Consider the following 17,839-nt stretch of genomic DNA (forward strand, 5'->3'; position numbering starts at 1 on the left):
CTGTTTCACTTCGTACCGATGTCGACCAAATTCAACATTGTAATTCCTATACGTAACTCGGTAAACAGAAAATAAACGATTAAAGTTATTAGCGCGGAATGTCGTTACAGTAATATATATATGTATATCGTAATAATATTATATAATATTAGAACGGTTGAAATATGGTTCCGTTTTCTAAAGTATTTGACTAACCTAACCTAAGGATTTCAGAGAATACTTATATTTTTTACAGCATTCCTATATGTATTAGAACCGTTTCTTTTCGGTACGATTTCAGTCTTTGATTACCAGCTATGTATAGATAGTAAGTACGCATTGTAAATTGCGTGACTTAACGAGGTATATTTATGATTGGGCGTCGCGTGGGTTATAGGTTTCGATGAAATGTCGTTATTATTGTGACATCTTCACTGACGAGGTGTTTATACCTGAACCCAATTTTAGTAAACAATTATATGACAAGTGTTTAAGTATAGTGATGTTACATCGATGTTTAAATCAATAAACGTTTATTGGATATAGTCATTAATAAGTTTTATAATATATATGGCAAATCAAATTCATTACGCCTTCATGGCTTCGCCGGTTATTTGTCAAAGGATGGTTTATCGAAAAACGCGAGAAGACCACACTGTTATTCGTTGTATATTTTGTATTTCAAATAAAATATATTATATATATAATATACGTTTAAAACTTTAAAATAAATGTTTTCTTAGCGAAGTACGATTTTTTTCCTCTTTCATGCATTATTTATAATATTGGGATTTGTAATTTTTATTGGGCGAACATTTACATTCACATCCATTATGTTCGTAGTAAAATAATATTTTCATAGAAAAAAAATAACATCGAAACGTTATCATAATCGATCCGGCAGTTTTTCCAGTGTTCGACTCGAGATAAAAACACATTCATCGTCCGTGAACCTACGAGGTCAAATCATGTGTTTTAATTACCTACTTTTTGTTCACACGTTTGCATACCTACATTGTGGTATCGTAAAAATCGAATCCGACTACCTATATATGATTATAACAAACTGACAAAACAGTTAAAGCAGTTCAACGTGTTCTCGGAAGGGATGCAGGCGGTATATATTTAATTTCCATGTCTGTCGGTCGGTCTGTTTTCGTCGATTATTTTATCGTGTAGTCAGCGGCGTTTTTCCGCTTGTCGACGAGGGTTGCACTGGCGCGTGGGCGCGCGCACCGTCTTTCCGCGGCCGACCCCCTCGGCGAGTGCAGCGCGTCACGCGGCGTCCCCTCTGCCGCCACACACGACGTAGTCGAGGGTCAGGTAACGCGCGTCCCGTTGTCGTCCACGGTCTGGCCGTGTGCACCGTTGTCGTAGCCTTGTCGGTACATCAGTAGGTTCGTGTCGTAGGCCGGTCGGTCCGACACAGTCAGTCAGTCAGTCGGTCAGTAGGTCAACGGTTGACGCCGTACTGCTGTTGGCATGGCGTCGCAGTACGAAGTGCCCCGCGAGGCCAGAGGGCCCGCGCTGGCCGCGGCCGGTGTCCGGCCCCGCGTCGACCCCGAGGCGCTCGGCGAGGTGGACCCGGAACACTATCCGCAGCCCAAGGACTCGACCAACAGGATACGAGGCAAGTCGGATCTCATCGAACTGATATTCGGATCCGTCGACCAGGAACTCCTGACCGTCAAGACGTTCTACTTCTTCTTTTACTCGGCGTTCGGGTCCCTGTTTCCGCTGATGGGCGTCTACTTCAAGCAGATGGGCATGAACCCTAGCCAGTGCGGTCTGCTCATCGGGTCCCGGCCGTTCGTCGAGTTCCTGGCCGCCCCGTTCTGGGGAGGTCTGGCTGACAGGTAATAAATAATAGATAATAATTAATACCTCGCAAGTCGCGATCTTATATTATTTTTGAACTCGGTTTGAATACCGTAATCCCGTTGACCTATTTACACTAAAAAATCGTATATATACCCAATACACTAAAGAGTAACATTTTTTCCGAAATTCCCAAAATAAAAATGTTGTTTAAGTATTGTTATGCGGCGCGTGTATGACCGCCGCCGTCGTTAAGTGTGGAAACGGCTCCGATCGATTTTTACCCGTTCCTCCCCACCGTCGACCGAGTGCGTTTCACGACCCACATATACCCTCACCAACGCACATCTGATACTCACTTAGACGTTGAAAATCCGAAACAATATTCTCGACCCTTCCGATTCCGGAACTTATTGCGAAGACGTTCCTAATCCTTTCATTAATTTGACGTAATTTGACATCGCTGTCCAACAAGTGTATATATATATAATACTGTTATTATTGTTTTGTTACGTTTTCCGAAATTTCATGGTCGATCCGGTAGGATCATCGATTCATGAAAAGGTTTCTAAATGTAAGTCACGCACTGCGTTTGATAATGGGAACTAGAAGATCGATACGATATTTTCTACCGTCCGGTAGATAAGATCTCCTTCAATCCTCGATTCAATCATGCTAAACTCATTATTGTTTGTGTGTATTTAAATTGTTTGGACACGCATTATTATGATATAATTTAAATCGGGTTAACAAGCACACCAGATGGTTCTTAAGTTTAATATACGTATGCAATGGTTAAAATATTATTGTTTTGGAAATGAGTAATGTATTTGCTTAATAATTATATTATCATCGGTATAATACGCTTGCCGTATGGTACATAGAAACGGATTACGAACGAATTGAAAGAGTTGTATGATTTAGTCGATTTTAACCAATATAATAAGTACATATTTATTCAATGCACCTTAAGTTATATTTTTAAGCTTAAAGGCAACCATCAATAATCGTTCACGTATATTTTAGTTATTGATAAGAGTCTTACGTTTTAATACTAATACATACATTGCACATATATTCAAACGACTCAATGGGCTTAAAAATCTCTCCCTAATACACTGTTACTGTCTGTTACCGTGTAAGCCAAACAGAGTAAATGTTGAATGCTTATTTAACAGTACAACGATTTCGTTTACTGGGCTCATTGTAAAATCAGTTATCATCACAATAATAATAATAGTAGGCATTATATTCCATTAATTAAAAATATGTATTTCTGAGGTACATACATTAATCTTAAAGATACTATTCCAATAATTTACTATCAAACTATAGAGGGAAAATGTTTAGGGTTTTTTTTTTATTGTATTAGATTTTATTTTATACCATCGTCTATACGCTTGTCACTGATAAAACATATTAATGTAAAAATTCGAACATCTCACGACGGTTTCTTGACAAATTGATTAATTTAATGGTTCCATAAAATTTAATGGACCAGTCGCAGGCTACTAAAACATGTTCAAGGTACCATTAGCTAATTATTGATTCATTAAATGTTTAGTGTTTGTTCAAGTAATCCGGCATTTTATATGATTTAATGCAGCCAGTAGTTCTGAATGGACCTACTATAAAATAGTTTTATTTAATAGTGTAATATGTTGTATACATTTGTCGATATTAGATAAGTATTTATATATTTTAATCTGAAACTATTTACATTTATCACATTAATGATGACTCAGTAAAGAGTTTTAATTAAAGTATAATATGTAATGCTGTTATCATAAAAAGAAATTTTATTCTACATTATTTTCATTTACGTTATTATTATTATTTTTTAGAATGTTTTATATGCATTTTATAAACACATTTAATATATATATATATATTGTATCACTGAAATAGTCATAACTAAGTGATAATGCTCTGAGTTATGCAGAAATATAATATTCTAGATTAAAAATGAGTGTAATGCACTAACACATCTACAATACACACTGCATGTAAATTGACGAATTGACCTACTTTAATGAAAATTTCAACCGAGATGAACGTTCGATACTATAACCCAACGTGTTATTTTTAAATTAAATAATTAAAAATAAATATTTACAAATCCTTTTTCAATATAAAAATACATCATATTAAGATGAAAGTACAATTAATATTAAAAGTAAAATAGGTATAATATACATTATGTGATATATTTTAGTAGTAGAACCTATGTTATTTATATACCTACTACAGTTAAAATTAAATTTTACATGGAAGATTCTACATTTTTAGTATGACAGAAAATCGATTTAAATAAATATTTTCGAGTAACGATGCATTCACACCAATGATGTGTATTAGAGTTTAATTTTTTCAACAATGTATGATTTAAATAATACAAACGTAGTAAATTGTTTACTATTCATATACGTGTCATGTAAAATAATGAAATAAATCATGTTATTGATTTATTTCTGATTCCATAAGTATATATATTTATATATATATATATAATTAAATTAGATTCTGCTTTATTTTAGTTACCTATATAATTATTATGTATTGTTAAACAAAGAAAAAAGCCAGCTACAAAAAGGAAAGATATGTTATTAATTTTACTATTCATCATATTTGGTAATGTAAAAACAAAAATATACTCTACAATACCGCCGTGGTGAACCCAACAGAAATTTATGGGTTATAGCCCACGGCTAGAAAATTCAGTAACGGCGAATCTGATTACATTTATCAATAGCACAAAATGTTATTTAATAAACCTATGACCGTGTAATTTTGACTGTAAAAGTCTCGTAATGGTTTCATTTATCGTCTCAAGTCGCAGAACCTTTTATATCATCAATGATAACATCGTACTGCGTGGTTAGTGTTAAAATACAAACCCTCGCGAGACTGGTGGATATCATTTTTCACGTTAATCACGTTTGTCATAATATACGTATATAGTCTTATGATGAAATGTATTTTTTTTTCACATTAATAATAAATACCTTTACGAATTACCTACGCACACTGCACCCAAAGCGTAGAAATTCATAAAAATTGTAAATGCTTTTAAACCCTCCGTCGATGACACGAGGATTGAAAAGTGATACGATTATGAATAAAATATGTTTGCGTCATAGTATAACATTTTAACACTAAATAATATGTATACTTATACGATATTACGATATTTTTTTTTGTAGATGGCGCAAGGGGAAAATGTTATTATTGGCTTCGCTTTCATGTTGGATTATTTTTACGTTACCGTTGGGCTTCATACAGCCACCGGCTACGAGATGTATTGTGAAAAAAAACGCGTCAACTTATATGCTGGAAACGCCGATGGCGCCCAAAGTGTACAAGCGGGATGTGTCTTCGGTGACAGATTTCATTAAATACGACCAAGACATCAATGACTTTGAAGTGCCGGACTTGTCAACGCCCGTGATACGCCGGACTCGTGGCGTGCGACCTAGGTTTACGGCCGGCCGGTCCCCATTGGATGTAAAATTCGCCTCCAACTACAACGAGAAACAGCACTACAACTTGGTCATGCCCATATACAGCCACATCGTGTACACGATAGAAGTAAGTACCTTAACCAATCTGATAAAATAAGATAATATAAATTATTTCAGGATTTTTTTCACTATAAAAATCGGCCATAGTCATAATTTTGTCACTTGTAATTCGTTTGAAAATCTTCACACGCCCTAACGAAAATATAGAAATACATAACTCGTTTAAACATTGTACTCAACATTATTTAAAGTTATGAAGATTTTCGAAAAAAACAATAATTTTATTTTAGTATCTTTTTTTATAAAACGTAATACATTTGTGACAGCAAAGATAATATATTATTTTTTATCACACATTTAAACTACTTCATCTTTAATCCAATAGCTGAAACATTCAATCTTATCGACGGAACCAAATCTCAGTTTCTGCTGTTTAAATAGTAGATGCTCATCATTTAAATATACTAAATTGTGTAAACATTTTCTTTTGAAACCCCTTTTGTGGTTGATGTTGAAATTTAATATCTTTCATGCTATCAAATTTTTATTATTTAGCAAAATTACAAGTCTCTTGACCTCATATATCGAGTGACATTTGAGAACCTACCTATTCACTACATACTAAAAGATGTAACAACTCGAATACGAATACATAATTAAATGCCTTTGTGTTTTCAGAAACATCTACCTAAGGGTTAGTTTTTGGGTTTTTATTACTTAGTCTCTTTTTTCACTATTCATGTGATATGATTTTATTTTAAGATTACCATTAAAAGGTTATTTTATTAATTAATTTTATTAATCTAATTAATAATTAGTAAATATCTTAATTGTATAAACTATAGAGTACTAACATTTTGATGAAAATTAATTTCACAACTAGGGTGTTATATATTATATATGTATATTGTGTAATATACTATATAACTACTTACGTATTTTACCTTAATAATTTTTTACATTCAATATAACCTTAAGGTTATGTTTTTTTTTTTTAATGACAACATATTTTTTAATTCATTGTACCGAAGTAGAATACTTTTTAGAGTACTTCGATGTATGCAAATTTAAATTCGAACGAGTAGTTTATGAATTATTTAAAGTTTAGATGAGTAGAGTGGACTGTTACAGAGATATTCTTGCAAAATGTTGATCTATACTACTCTGCTTTTATAAAGTTTAAATACTTATAATTTATAAGTTTTAACTTTTTAATTATTCTTGTCCTAAACTTGATTCTTATTGATTAAATATTTAAAATAATATTCTGTTTTGGAATATGAAATTAAAAGTTATATTATCATATAAAAGCGTAAAAAGTTAAAAAATAATAAAAATAAATAATAATAACAAAAAATATTATTTTGTAACTATTCAAAATAATTTAAAAGGTAATGAGTGTTTATTTTACATTAAATGGATCATACTGTTTGCGGTTAATAGTATAGAATGTATACATTTTTATTTCCTCAAAAATGTTCAGAATATGTAAATTAAGATAAACTTATTATCTCTTTCCCGCTAATAAACGAAAAAGTACATTTCAACTAAAGAGTAAATATCAATTACTTTATCAAAACATAACCTTTTTAGACTTAGTTTTAAGCACTTAAGGCTAGGATACGATGGCTGTCAACAGCAGTTTATATGTTTTACATATATATTATTATTATGCTAATTTTTTGCTTTTTTAGAGATGTATTTACACGGGGATTAAGTAGGCAACTAAGTATTTGATAATTTCCATAATATAAAATTATTACAGAAATGTTGCAAAAATTAATTTTTACTAAAACAGTTGTCGAAAGTTTAAATCGAAAGTTGTATATATTATATACATATATTACAAAATACTAAACCAACGTCCAATACTGTTAATCAGTTCTAAGCCGTCAACATTTTAAATCATTTGTATAATTTTATTGATTGAGATGGAATTTTCTGCCCAAAAAGTGAAAAAACCCTTTGTAATAATATTTATAGTTAATTTTGTTTTAATGGTATAAATATATCTATTAATAAAATAAATTATACCTACTATAATAATATTTAAATTAAATTTTGTTTTATAACAGATGAATTTCTACTTAGACATAACTATCCTATATAATTATATCTGTTTATATAGTATCGATATGAAATGTAATAAAATTGATTTTCTGTCTCATCGCTTACAAAACATGTATTTGTTATTGCAGGATATCGAGAAAGTGTTTTTCTTGCTATTGCTCCTAGTCATGATAGGCGAGTTCTTCAGCGCTCCAGCCATCACGTTGGCTGACTCGGCCGTTATCACACTTTTGGGCACTGACGCTGATAAATACGGACACCAAAGAATGTTTGGATCGTTGGGTTGGGGCTTGGCCATGTTTTTTGTTGGTATAGCACTGGACCATTCGACCGCGTTTCCGGATCATCCATGCGACGGTCCGCAGGACCGCGAGAAGAACTACACCATTTGCTTTGCTACGTTCTCTGTGCTTATGGGCGCCGCCCTGATCACTGCCACGCAGATGAACTTCCGATACGAAGACGTGACGGTCGAAACAGAACAGACGGTAATGATGATGGAGAAGGGAGCGGCTCCGACACGGGACGATTACCTTCAGCAAGAGTTGGCGCAACAGTTGAACCTCCCGTCCTTAGCGCCCAACGTCGCGGGTTTGCCACCCAGGCCACCCGATCTCCCAGAAGGCGGTGGCGGAGAATCGAGCTTAAAGGTAAGTTGATAACTTGTCGAATACTTGGGTAAAATTAATTTTAAAAGTATTTAAAAATTAAAAATTACTTGATTAATAAAAAGATAGAATATAATTCACAAATAAAATAATTTGAGGTGCATGTTCTAAAAAAATACTTCAATTAAAATCTTTTGTTAAAATTTTCATTAAGAAATTATTTATAGCATTATTTATTTTAGTTACAGTTTTTATTACTTATATATAAATAATATATCATATTTTATGTATTGCAAATCAAAAAATATCAGTGTTTATACCAATGTTTTAACAAAACTAAACATTAAATGTTATATAAATGTATATAAAATAAAAATTATGAATAAACGTTTCATATTAATTTAAAAATTTATTATAAACAATAAACATAATACATTGTAATTGACAGTTTTAAATTATATTTTAGAAACTACAAAATGTTTTTACTTCGTATACGTTTTTAAAATGCAATTAATTGTTAGTTACTTATGTTATAGTGATCCACACTAAATTGGATAAAAATGCTCTTTATAAGTATTTTAAATGAAATGTTGAATATTTTATAAAATTAGTGTTATTCAAGAATTTTGAATACTTATAAATAGGTATTCCAAGTATTCTTAATAGTTAATATTATACATTAGCTGTTAAGTATATTCTTAGACTAATTAAATTCATCAAAATATGTATACACAATACGAGTATACCATAACAAAATCATAAATACCACACAATTTAGTTGTGTTATTATTTTATGGCTCATGATTTACGATGAGCTTTATAAAGATACAAATACTTTGAAAAGAATACATAATATAGAATTAAATACTTATTCACCAAAAAAGGTATTGAAAATTATTCAAGTATTTAAAGAAACCTACAATCATACATATTATAATAAAAATTACAATCATTTTAATCACTCTTGTATATTAGGTACTTACTCATTAGTCATTATAATATTATATTTCAGACTAAAATCTTCGCTCAAACAACGAAAAAAATTCCAGAATGGATTACGGTATTGAAATATTTCGCTAACTTGAAGTGCGGATCTTTTTTGTTCGTATCGTGGTTCATGGGATTCGGTATTGGACTAATATTCACGTTTCTGTTTTGGCACTTGCAAGTGAGTGAAAATACCGCTAACGACCGGATGTGACCCCTGATAATAATTATTGATTTTGTTGTAATGTATCACAACCTTTGTTTAGGATTATGGCGGATCTCCGACGCTTTTTGGTGTGGCTTCAGTTATCAATCACATTTCTGAGATATTTGCGTACTTTTTCAGTTTCAAACTCATTCGCCAAATGGGGCACGTCAAAGTATGAAAATTTTAATATTTTATATTGACAGTATAGTTACTTGTCCTGTTAGTCAAGATCGATTTATCGTGTTTAGGTATTGTGTCTGGGACTCGTCGGCAACATATTGCGTTTCTTGTACATCTCTTGGCTGAAGAACCCATGGTGGGTATTGCCCTTTGAGTTCATGCAAGGTAAATAAAATCGTTAATTTTTATCAATATGTTGGTGACATATTAATACTGATCTAAGCTGACATAACGCAGCTAACATCGTCTGTATTGTGAACAATTTAATTATCGATACAGCTTGATTATATCTAGTATGGTAATATAATATTATTTTTTAGGCATAACTCATGCGGCCGTCTGGGCTGCTTGCTGTTCATACATAGCCCATAATACACCACAACAGTTGCGAAGCTCGGCTCAAGGTGTTTTGCAAGGCATTCATCACGGATTGGGCAGAGGATGTGGTGCGGTCATCGGTGGATGGTTTGTCACGTACTTTGGTAAATTAACTATATTATGTTGCTGATTGTAATTAATATGGTATTTTTAGAATTTTGATTTCATCGATAATTTTTGTACAGGAACAACAACCACGTTTAGAGGATATGGATTCGTTTGCGCGCTCGTTTTAGGAGCATTTATTTTTATTAATTTCTACAGAAAGGACACTGGGTTCGTGTCAGAATTACCTGTTGCTGAAGATCCACATCAGGTGAATTATTCGTATATATACTGTTTATTAATACTAAGGAAATTTACTTTAACTTATCAGTTTGTTACGTATATCATATCAAAACCTGGGTTAAATCTGATATTAAATTTATTTCAGGTAAATTATTAAAATCAATATCGTGGATGACCTTTATTTATTTTTATTTATACTACATTTCATTCGTTTACATAAATGACTCTATTTCGTTCCTTAGTAAAATTTATTTTTACCAATAATAGGTATATATATATTTGGGTTATAATAATTATGGTAAAATTGTAAGAGAGCCCCTTACGCCTTACGCGTACTTCAAACATTTTTTAACTATTAAAATTTATTGATAAATATTAATAATTTCTATTGTAAATATAAATTGAAATGATTATTACTTGAGACTATAATATTGTTACAAAAGTCAATTAACACAAATCGCAAAAATTAAATAACTTTACTGGAGAGGTAAAAAAAGTTTCTAACATGGCTTTTCAGTTAAATTGTTTTCTGTATCTTTTTTTTTTGAAAATTTTTCATTAAAAATGTATAAAAAAAAATACTTATAAAATATTTTTACTTTCATTAAATTATTTTAAAATTAATTTACAAACATTTTACTTTTTAAAATTCAATAGTAAACTTTATAAAGTAAAACAATTTTTGTCTCATAAAGACAATAATTTCATAACAATATAATAGTATTACATAATATAACAACATAACGACTTTATCAAAATTAAAATTAAAATAAACAGGAAACTTTAATAATGATTTAATATACTTATAGGATTAATAGTCTTATGCTTGGGGTAAATGTTCTGGCCAAACTGAACTTCTAGTTGTTCTATTTATAGACACAGTCAACATTTTTTTTTGCAATGTCTGTTTTAAACATCAATAGTTCTTCCTTTTAATTTGCCATTTGTTGATCTTGGCTATCTATGACCATTAGGTACTGGATGGATTGATGTTGGTACTTACCTACTTGATGCAATCAAGTTTTTGAAAAACTAATTGTAGAGTATGGACAAATATAATTTAACTAAAATCTACATAATATTATATGTATTATTTGATATATTATGTTAGAGGTGTCAATTTCTAAATTAATACCAACATATAATTTGTTTAATTTAATCTGATAGATTTATAAAATATGATAAAAATTTATGAGAAGTAGTTATATTGTAATCTGTATTCTGTAGGTGGCTGAAGAAACAGCTCATTTAGCACCACATGGCGTACCTAGTAATCCTTTACCGAGAGGCTTGTCGAGTAACAAACTACAAGATCTGGCAACAGAAAACCATGGTTATGGCGCCACGCACACATCTGGCAGTAACTTAAATATTCCACAAGGTACTACCTCTCTATAAATTGTCAATCGAAATAGTTTTCGTAATTACTAATATACTTACTGATTATTTGATATTTTGTTGAAGGCGCGACAAATCCATTCCGACAAAATAACGGTTACAAACAACCCACTAACCACGGCACCTCATACACAGACGAGTGTATACAAAAACAATATACGGTAAGTCGGCACCTGCTGAAATTTAAAAACTAAATATGAAATGAGATGAGATATATCAGAGATGACATTTTTATAGTTAACTATGCTATATACTTATATGCTTATATAATTCTAATCAGAAAATCTACACATTCAAAAGTAGCTACTATTTCGAAAAATCTTAGAATAAATTGATATGCAAAATTGAATCAATTATAGTAAACTAAACAATTTGTTATTTGCTATTTATAAACGAGTCCACGATTTACATTTTTATTTATGAATTACCAGTTAGAACATACCTACAATATTTCGTCACCTACCGCCAGCTGTATAAGTCAGATCATAAGTAATATTTTTTTCTGATTTTAGATGTGCAACGACTTACAGAAACATTCGGTAACTTCAGAATTGATGAGTCCAGAACCACTGAAAAGAAACTCGCCATTATATCAATGGTAATTGTGATTCAGATGTACGCGATTCTTCTCCATTTGTTCTTCTGGCGTACTGTCAGAGAATCGTTTTTTCTTAATAATGTTATTGACGTGAGAAGCAACGTGGCGTTGTTTTTTTCCTGTTTTTAGTACCTAACCTATGAGTAATAAAACAAGTTTGTTATTTTATGACTTTTGAGACTTAGCAATAATAATAATAATAATATTAACTAAAAAATATAAAATACACATTAATACATTTTTACTTATATTGATACCTATATAAACGTAGCAAACATATTATTGTCTTAAGAATTTTTTTTTTTTTTTTTTATTATTCCTATACTCGTAAATACCAAGCCTAAAATAAATATTGTTGACGAAAGTAATGTTATTTACGTAAGCGGAAGATTGCGCATAACAATTCCTGATACGGAAAATGGAAACTATGTTATTGAAGTATGCTTTTGTGATAAGGTTAATTTATTCAATGTTGTGTTAAAAATATTATTATTATTATAATTTGCACGAATTTAACTATATCATATCAAAATGAAGTTTGCACGTTTTATTTTGAATAATTTAAAATTGTTATAACACGGGAATTTCGATTTATATAAAGGAATAATTTATTAGTGTACGGAAATACCATAATATTATATATAATATGATTTACGATGATTTCATTCGATAATGAACTTAGTAAAATATAATGACAGTGACCGAAAATTTACTGAAATAATAATAAATTTAAATAAAAATAAGATTGTTTTCTTTTTGAAAAGTAAACATAATTCCAGATTATTTCATCAAAATATAATCTGTACCACATTTCCCATTTATTTATTTAGATACTGCAAATTCTATAGGAACATTAGGAACGTACCTTATACCTGTTAGTACAGGTTCAAAGTTTATTCTTAATAATATTACATTGTATACGTTTCGATAATATTCGTGTATATAAACTAGACAATTTCAATACTTTAATCACATTTTATCCGATCTCGATTAATAAAGGAATAGAATATTTAATCTAAAAGATTTGTAATAAACAAATATTTAAGAATTTATTACTTTGCATTACGCTTTAATGAAATATTACAATTTATCGATAAAAATAGACAACTATTTTTTAATTTCTTTTATATATATATTATCCAATCGTTGAATTTCATTCTAAAAATATTACATATAATTATTACTAAAACTTAAAAATTGAGTTGTATATAAACGAAAACAAGAGTTAATAATTTGAATTTCTGATGTTTCACAAAATAATGTATACATTTGTTAAAATGTTGAAATGTTTTATTAAAATTTTAAACGTAACAATATTACTATCAGCATTGCTATATTATTAAATGTACTTAAACTAATAATTGTAAAAATTAATAATAGTAATAAAAAAAACTATTATGTTATTGGTGTCATTACAAAAATCTTTTTACATGTTTGTATACATTTTTTAATATAAAAGATACTCTTGCAGAAATAATAAACAGTATTGGATAGAAATGAAAAAAAATTGTTTTGATGTATTGGAATTTAATTTAATTATATTATTATCTCAAAATGATGGAAAGTGAATTGTGGATGATACATTTAAAATGTTATACTCTACTTTTACATGGTGTTCTGAACTCAAACACAGACGTTCCTCATATAAAATATGTACAGCGAATACGGTTATACAATTTTATACGCATACACATGTGTAGTATATACAATATATACATAACTTTCAAGAAGGTTGATTGAAAGGTTATGCATTGACACATTTTTTTTTTTTACACTTAGAGTGAAACAAAAATCTAGTTAGAATTTTACTTAAAAATTTTTGTTGAAGAGAGCAGTAGAGCACTAATAACCCGTGTTGAATATCAAATAATATAGACAATAACACACCACTGAATTGTTTTGAAATATAGATGTATATTTTTCTTAACGATTACGGTATTAAAAATAATTTTTCAAATACTTGCCAAGAAATAAAACTGATTAATTGAAAATATTTCATTTTAGAATTGACCACGAAAAAATTATTGGATTCGAAAGCTTAAAATTGCTACCTACTTAATTTTCTGGATAAATTCCAACTATAGTGAAAATTTTTGTCTAGTCAACTTGAATTATTTCAAAAAAGTTAACATGAAATTTAATAGAAATATTAGTTTTTGTACCTATAGGTATTTAGAGTGTATGTTAATTAATTGATAAATCAATTATTGGTCCATAATATTAAAATATAAATATTTTAGTGAAGATTTTTAAAATATAATACATGTAAAATCACTCAATATTTATCGTGGTAAAAAGTATGACATAAGTAAAAAATTATTTATTGTATTACTTTAAAAATCCACACTACACTTTAAATAAATTTCCCGATTTTCCAAGAAATTAACGTATTAAATATATTACCTATACTTTATTCTATACTTGCTGTTTAAGGAGCAACTTTGCACACTTTTATGAAAATTATTGTCAAAAAATGCACAGAGACATAGTTAATTTATAAGATAAATATGAAAAAAAGCGTGGTCAATTGGATACTGCTCTGCTGTACATTAGATGACATGTGGATCAATATTATATAATAGTGTTAAATTCGAATCTAATGATAGGTATTATTGTATACGAAAAACGATTCTGAACGGAGATGATGTGTCAGCCTAGGATATATATTTTAAATTGAATGGTGAAAAAGGTAGCTTATACTTTAATGACCTGATTTAAAAATTAAATTTGGTACAGAAAATGTCAATGTAAACAGCTGGTGTGTGTTTCGAGTTTCTACTAGTAATTTTTAACTATAACAAAAATATAAAATTATTTGATAGTAACTCGTTATTTTATGAGTAAATTTTGGATTTCATAAAAATAAATTAATAATTTTTTTTTTAATCGGCCAACGTTCTTACGCTTTTATAATTATTGTAAGCCTAAATTATGGAAAATCTTGTATTAAATTTTCAATTCTTAGCTACTTATACAAAATTTTTTATAAATTTTAACTACAAAACAATTTTGCAAGTATTCATGATTTTCACGAATTTTGTCAATATTTGACCTTCCGCCTATGTATTCTTATAATTTTTAAATCACTATAAGAATAACTTATGAGGAACTTTGTATTAAATTTTAAAGTATTTTGACTCAGTCAAAAAAATGTTATCGATATTTATAAAAAAAAATCTAAACAAAAACGAATATTTCAAATGCCTATAAATATTCTTAAAATAAGCGAAATATTTAAAAATTAAATCATCTAAAAAAAATGCAATTTAAATAATTGGTAAAATTTTCAAGTATCTACGACATATCTTTTTGAATTACAACAAAGTATATTAATTAAAATCGTTAAACAAATAAATAAAATAAAATATAATAAATAATAATATTATAATAATAAAATAATATAATAATATAATATAATAAAATAATTTAATAATATAATAATAAAATAATATAATAAAATATAATATTATAACAATATAATAATATAATAATAAAATAATATAATAAAATATAATAATATAATTTGATAATATAATAATAAAATATAATATTAAAATAATATAATAAAATATAATATTAAAATAATATGATAATATAATAATAAAATACTATAATAATATAATAAATTTTTATGGCATTTTGTAAACATTTTAAATTCAAACGCTCATAAGTTATGTTATAAGTCATAACTTTTTTTTCTATAATGACGCTTCGAGTTTTCTCTATAGATATTTGAAGAAAAACTTATAGAAAACTTAGTGTTGAATTTTTTAACCTTAGATACAAATACAAAACATTTTATGAATTTTCAACTACAAAATTACTTGTGAATTTTAGCAATTTTGACATATTTCGTAAATATTTGAACTTAAAACGCTTATAAAAAAAAAAAAATATGACTAATGAATTTTGATTTTTTTTTTAACTTAAATAAGAACAACTTATAAGAAACCTTGTATTAAATTTTCAAGTTTTTCAAATTTTTTTATCGGCACTTCAAAAAACAAAAATTACTTAGAAAAATCGAAAATTTCAGTTGTCTATGAATAACTCAAAAATAGCCAAAGTATTTTAACTGTACATAGACAACAACGTTGTCTGACAACACTAATATAAACATTTGGTGATAATTTCAAGTATTTACAGTGATTCATTTTTGAGTAAAAAAAATCGATTTTTTTTTTAAAACTGTTGGAAAATTCTTAATTTTGACCTCTATACCTAATGCACCAAGGATATTCTTTTTTCCATTGGAAACCATCCCCAAAGTTTGAAATTGAAGCATTATTTTGACAAGTTATGCTGTAAACAGACACAAAAAAACATATCATCGTAAAATCAATACATTAATATTTAATTACTCAGTTCAGAATCTAAAATATTTTTAAATAAACATTCTATAATATTATTATCAAAAATAATAATTTTTCTTCGAATTCTCTTTCCACTTGGAATACTACACTTCTGTATACATCACATATTTTATACTTATTTATTTTTTGTCAAGTTAATATAACACGGTTAATATAAAATAACACAACGAAATAAATGCATTTTTTTATACGTCATCATCGATTTAAGAATATTGCAGTGATAGTCACATTGATTATGAGTTACACCCTACAGAAAAATCGCTAATGAAAAAATATAATACATCAAATATATTTTCATGATAAATATTGTATGATATTAATTGTCGAAATTAGTTCTAAATAGCTTATTATAAGTTGATTTCTCCAAAATTGTATAAAATGAGATAAATTTTACAACTAAACTAGGTTTTCATTATTTTTTATTAACTCTTTGATTGCCACTTTAAAATTTAAATTCACTTTATTATGAATACTATTTTACTGTATCAGAGATAACTATTTTATATACTGTAACTAAATAAGAAAAAAGAATACTGTTTACATGACAGCAGTATTAATGGGGTTAAAACATTATTTAATTTTAAATAAAGTTTTTTTTTTAATAAGAAAAAAGGTTATCCGTGACAATAAAATGTCAGCGTTTAGGTTAAATCGTATAGACACTTCAGCTATTTACGTAATTTCTTCATCGACGTCATTATTTTAAAAACCAGCTCGGAAAAAATTAGTAATTGAAGTGGAAGGAAATACGGCAATGCGTATAGTCAAAATAAAAATACTTTATAACTCGTAGATAAATATATTACTCATATGACCTCATTTCTATTAAGTCGTAATATTAAATGTTGATTTTTATTATCAATTATTACCAATATTGGTACTAAATATTATTGCGAGTATGATGTACGATTTTTACTACATTAAGTATATGACTAAAATATTAATTTTACAATGTCAATTAAGAACCTATATAAAATTAAAACTCAATAATTAACTTTTAAAATAGTATTCATAAAAAAAAAAATGAATATTTTTTAAATAAAACGTTGCCATTTATTGGTACTATTAAGATGATAGAAAATAATATATATTGAATGATTGTGAGGACGATAAGGATATCAATTTATTATTTAATCGTATTAATAATATTACCGAATTTCCGAATCATTTTATTAAAGTCTTATAATTTTTGGATAGGTATATCCATATCACACAAACAATTTATAAAATAAATTGAGTAGGAATCTAGATTATGTACCTATTATGTATAATTTTTATATCTATAGTCGTTTCATTAAACGTGTTATCTTTCATACCAATTTAAACATATTCCTTCAATTTAAATTTTGATTTTTAGAATTTTTAAATATACTTTGAGACCATATTTACAAATACTAACAACGATATTTTATAACGAATTTGTTATGCAATTT

General features: G+C 28.2%; 1 protein-coding gene across 1 annotated transcript; it reads left to right on the forward strand.

Moving 5' to 3' along the window:
- The first annotated feature begins 1,274 nt into the window (after positions 1–1,274).
- LOC114124982 (major facilitator superfamily domain-containing protein 6) lies at positions 1,275–12,771 on the forward strand. The gene is made up of 11 exons (XM_027988448.2): positions 1,275–1,835; positions 5,001–5,385; positions 7,517–8,038; positions 9,009–9,164; positions 9,250–9,363; positions 9,440–9,536; positions 9,692–9,853; positions 9,935–10,065; positions 11,265–11,418; positions 11,502–11,596; positions 11,948–12,771. Exons 1-11 carry the CDS (start codon positions 1,462–1,464, stop codon positions 12,035–12,037), a joined length of 2,280 nt encoding a protein of 759 aa, XP_027844249.2. The 5' UTR covers positions 1,275–1,461; the 3' UTR covers positions 12,038–12,771.
- The last annotated feature ends 5,068 nt before the right edge of the window (positions 12,772–17,839 follow it).

This window comes from Aphis gossypii, chromosome 1 (assembly GCF_020184175.1).
Source record: "Aphis gossypii isolate Hap1 chromosome 1, ASM2018417v2, whole genome shotgun sequence".
In the NCBI taxonomy this organism is placed as follows: Eukaryota; Metazoa; Arthropoda; class Insecta; order Hemiptera; family Aphididae; genus Aphis; species Aphis gossypii.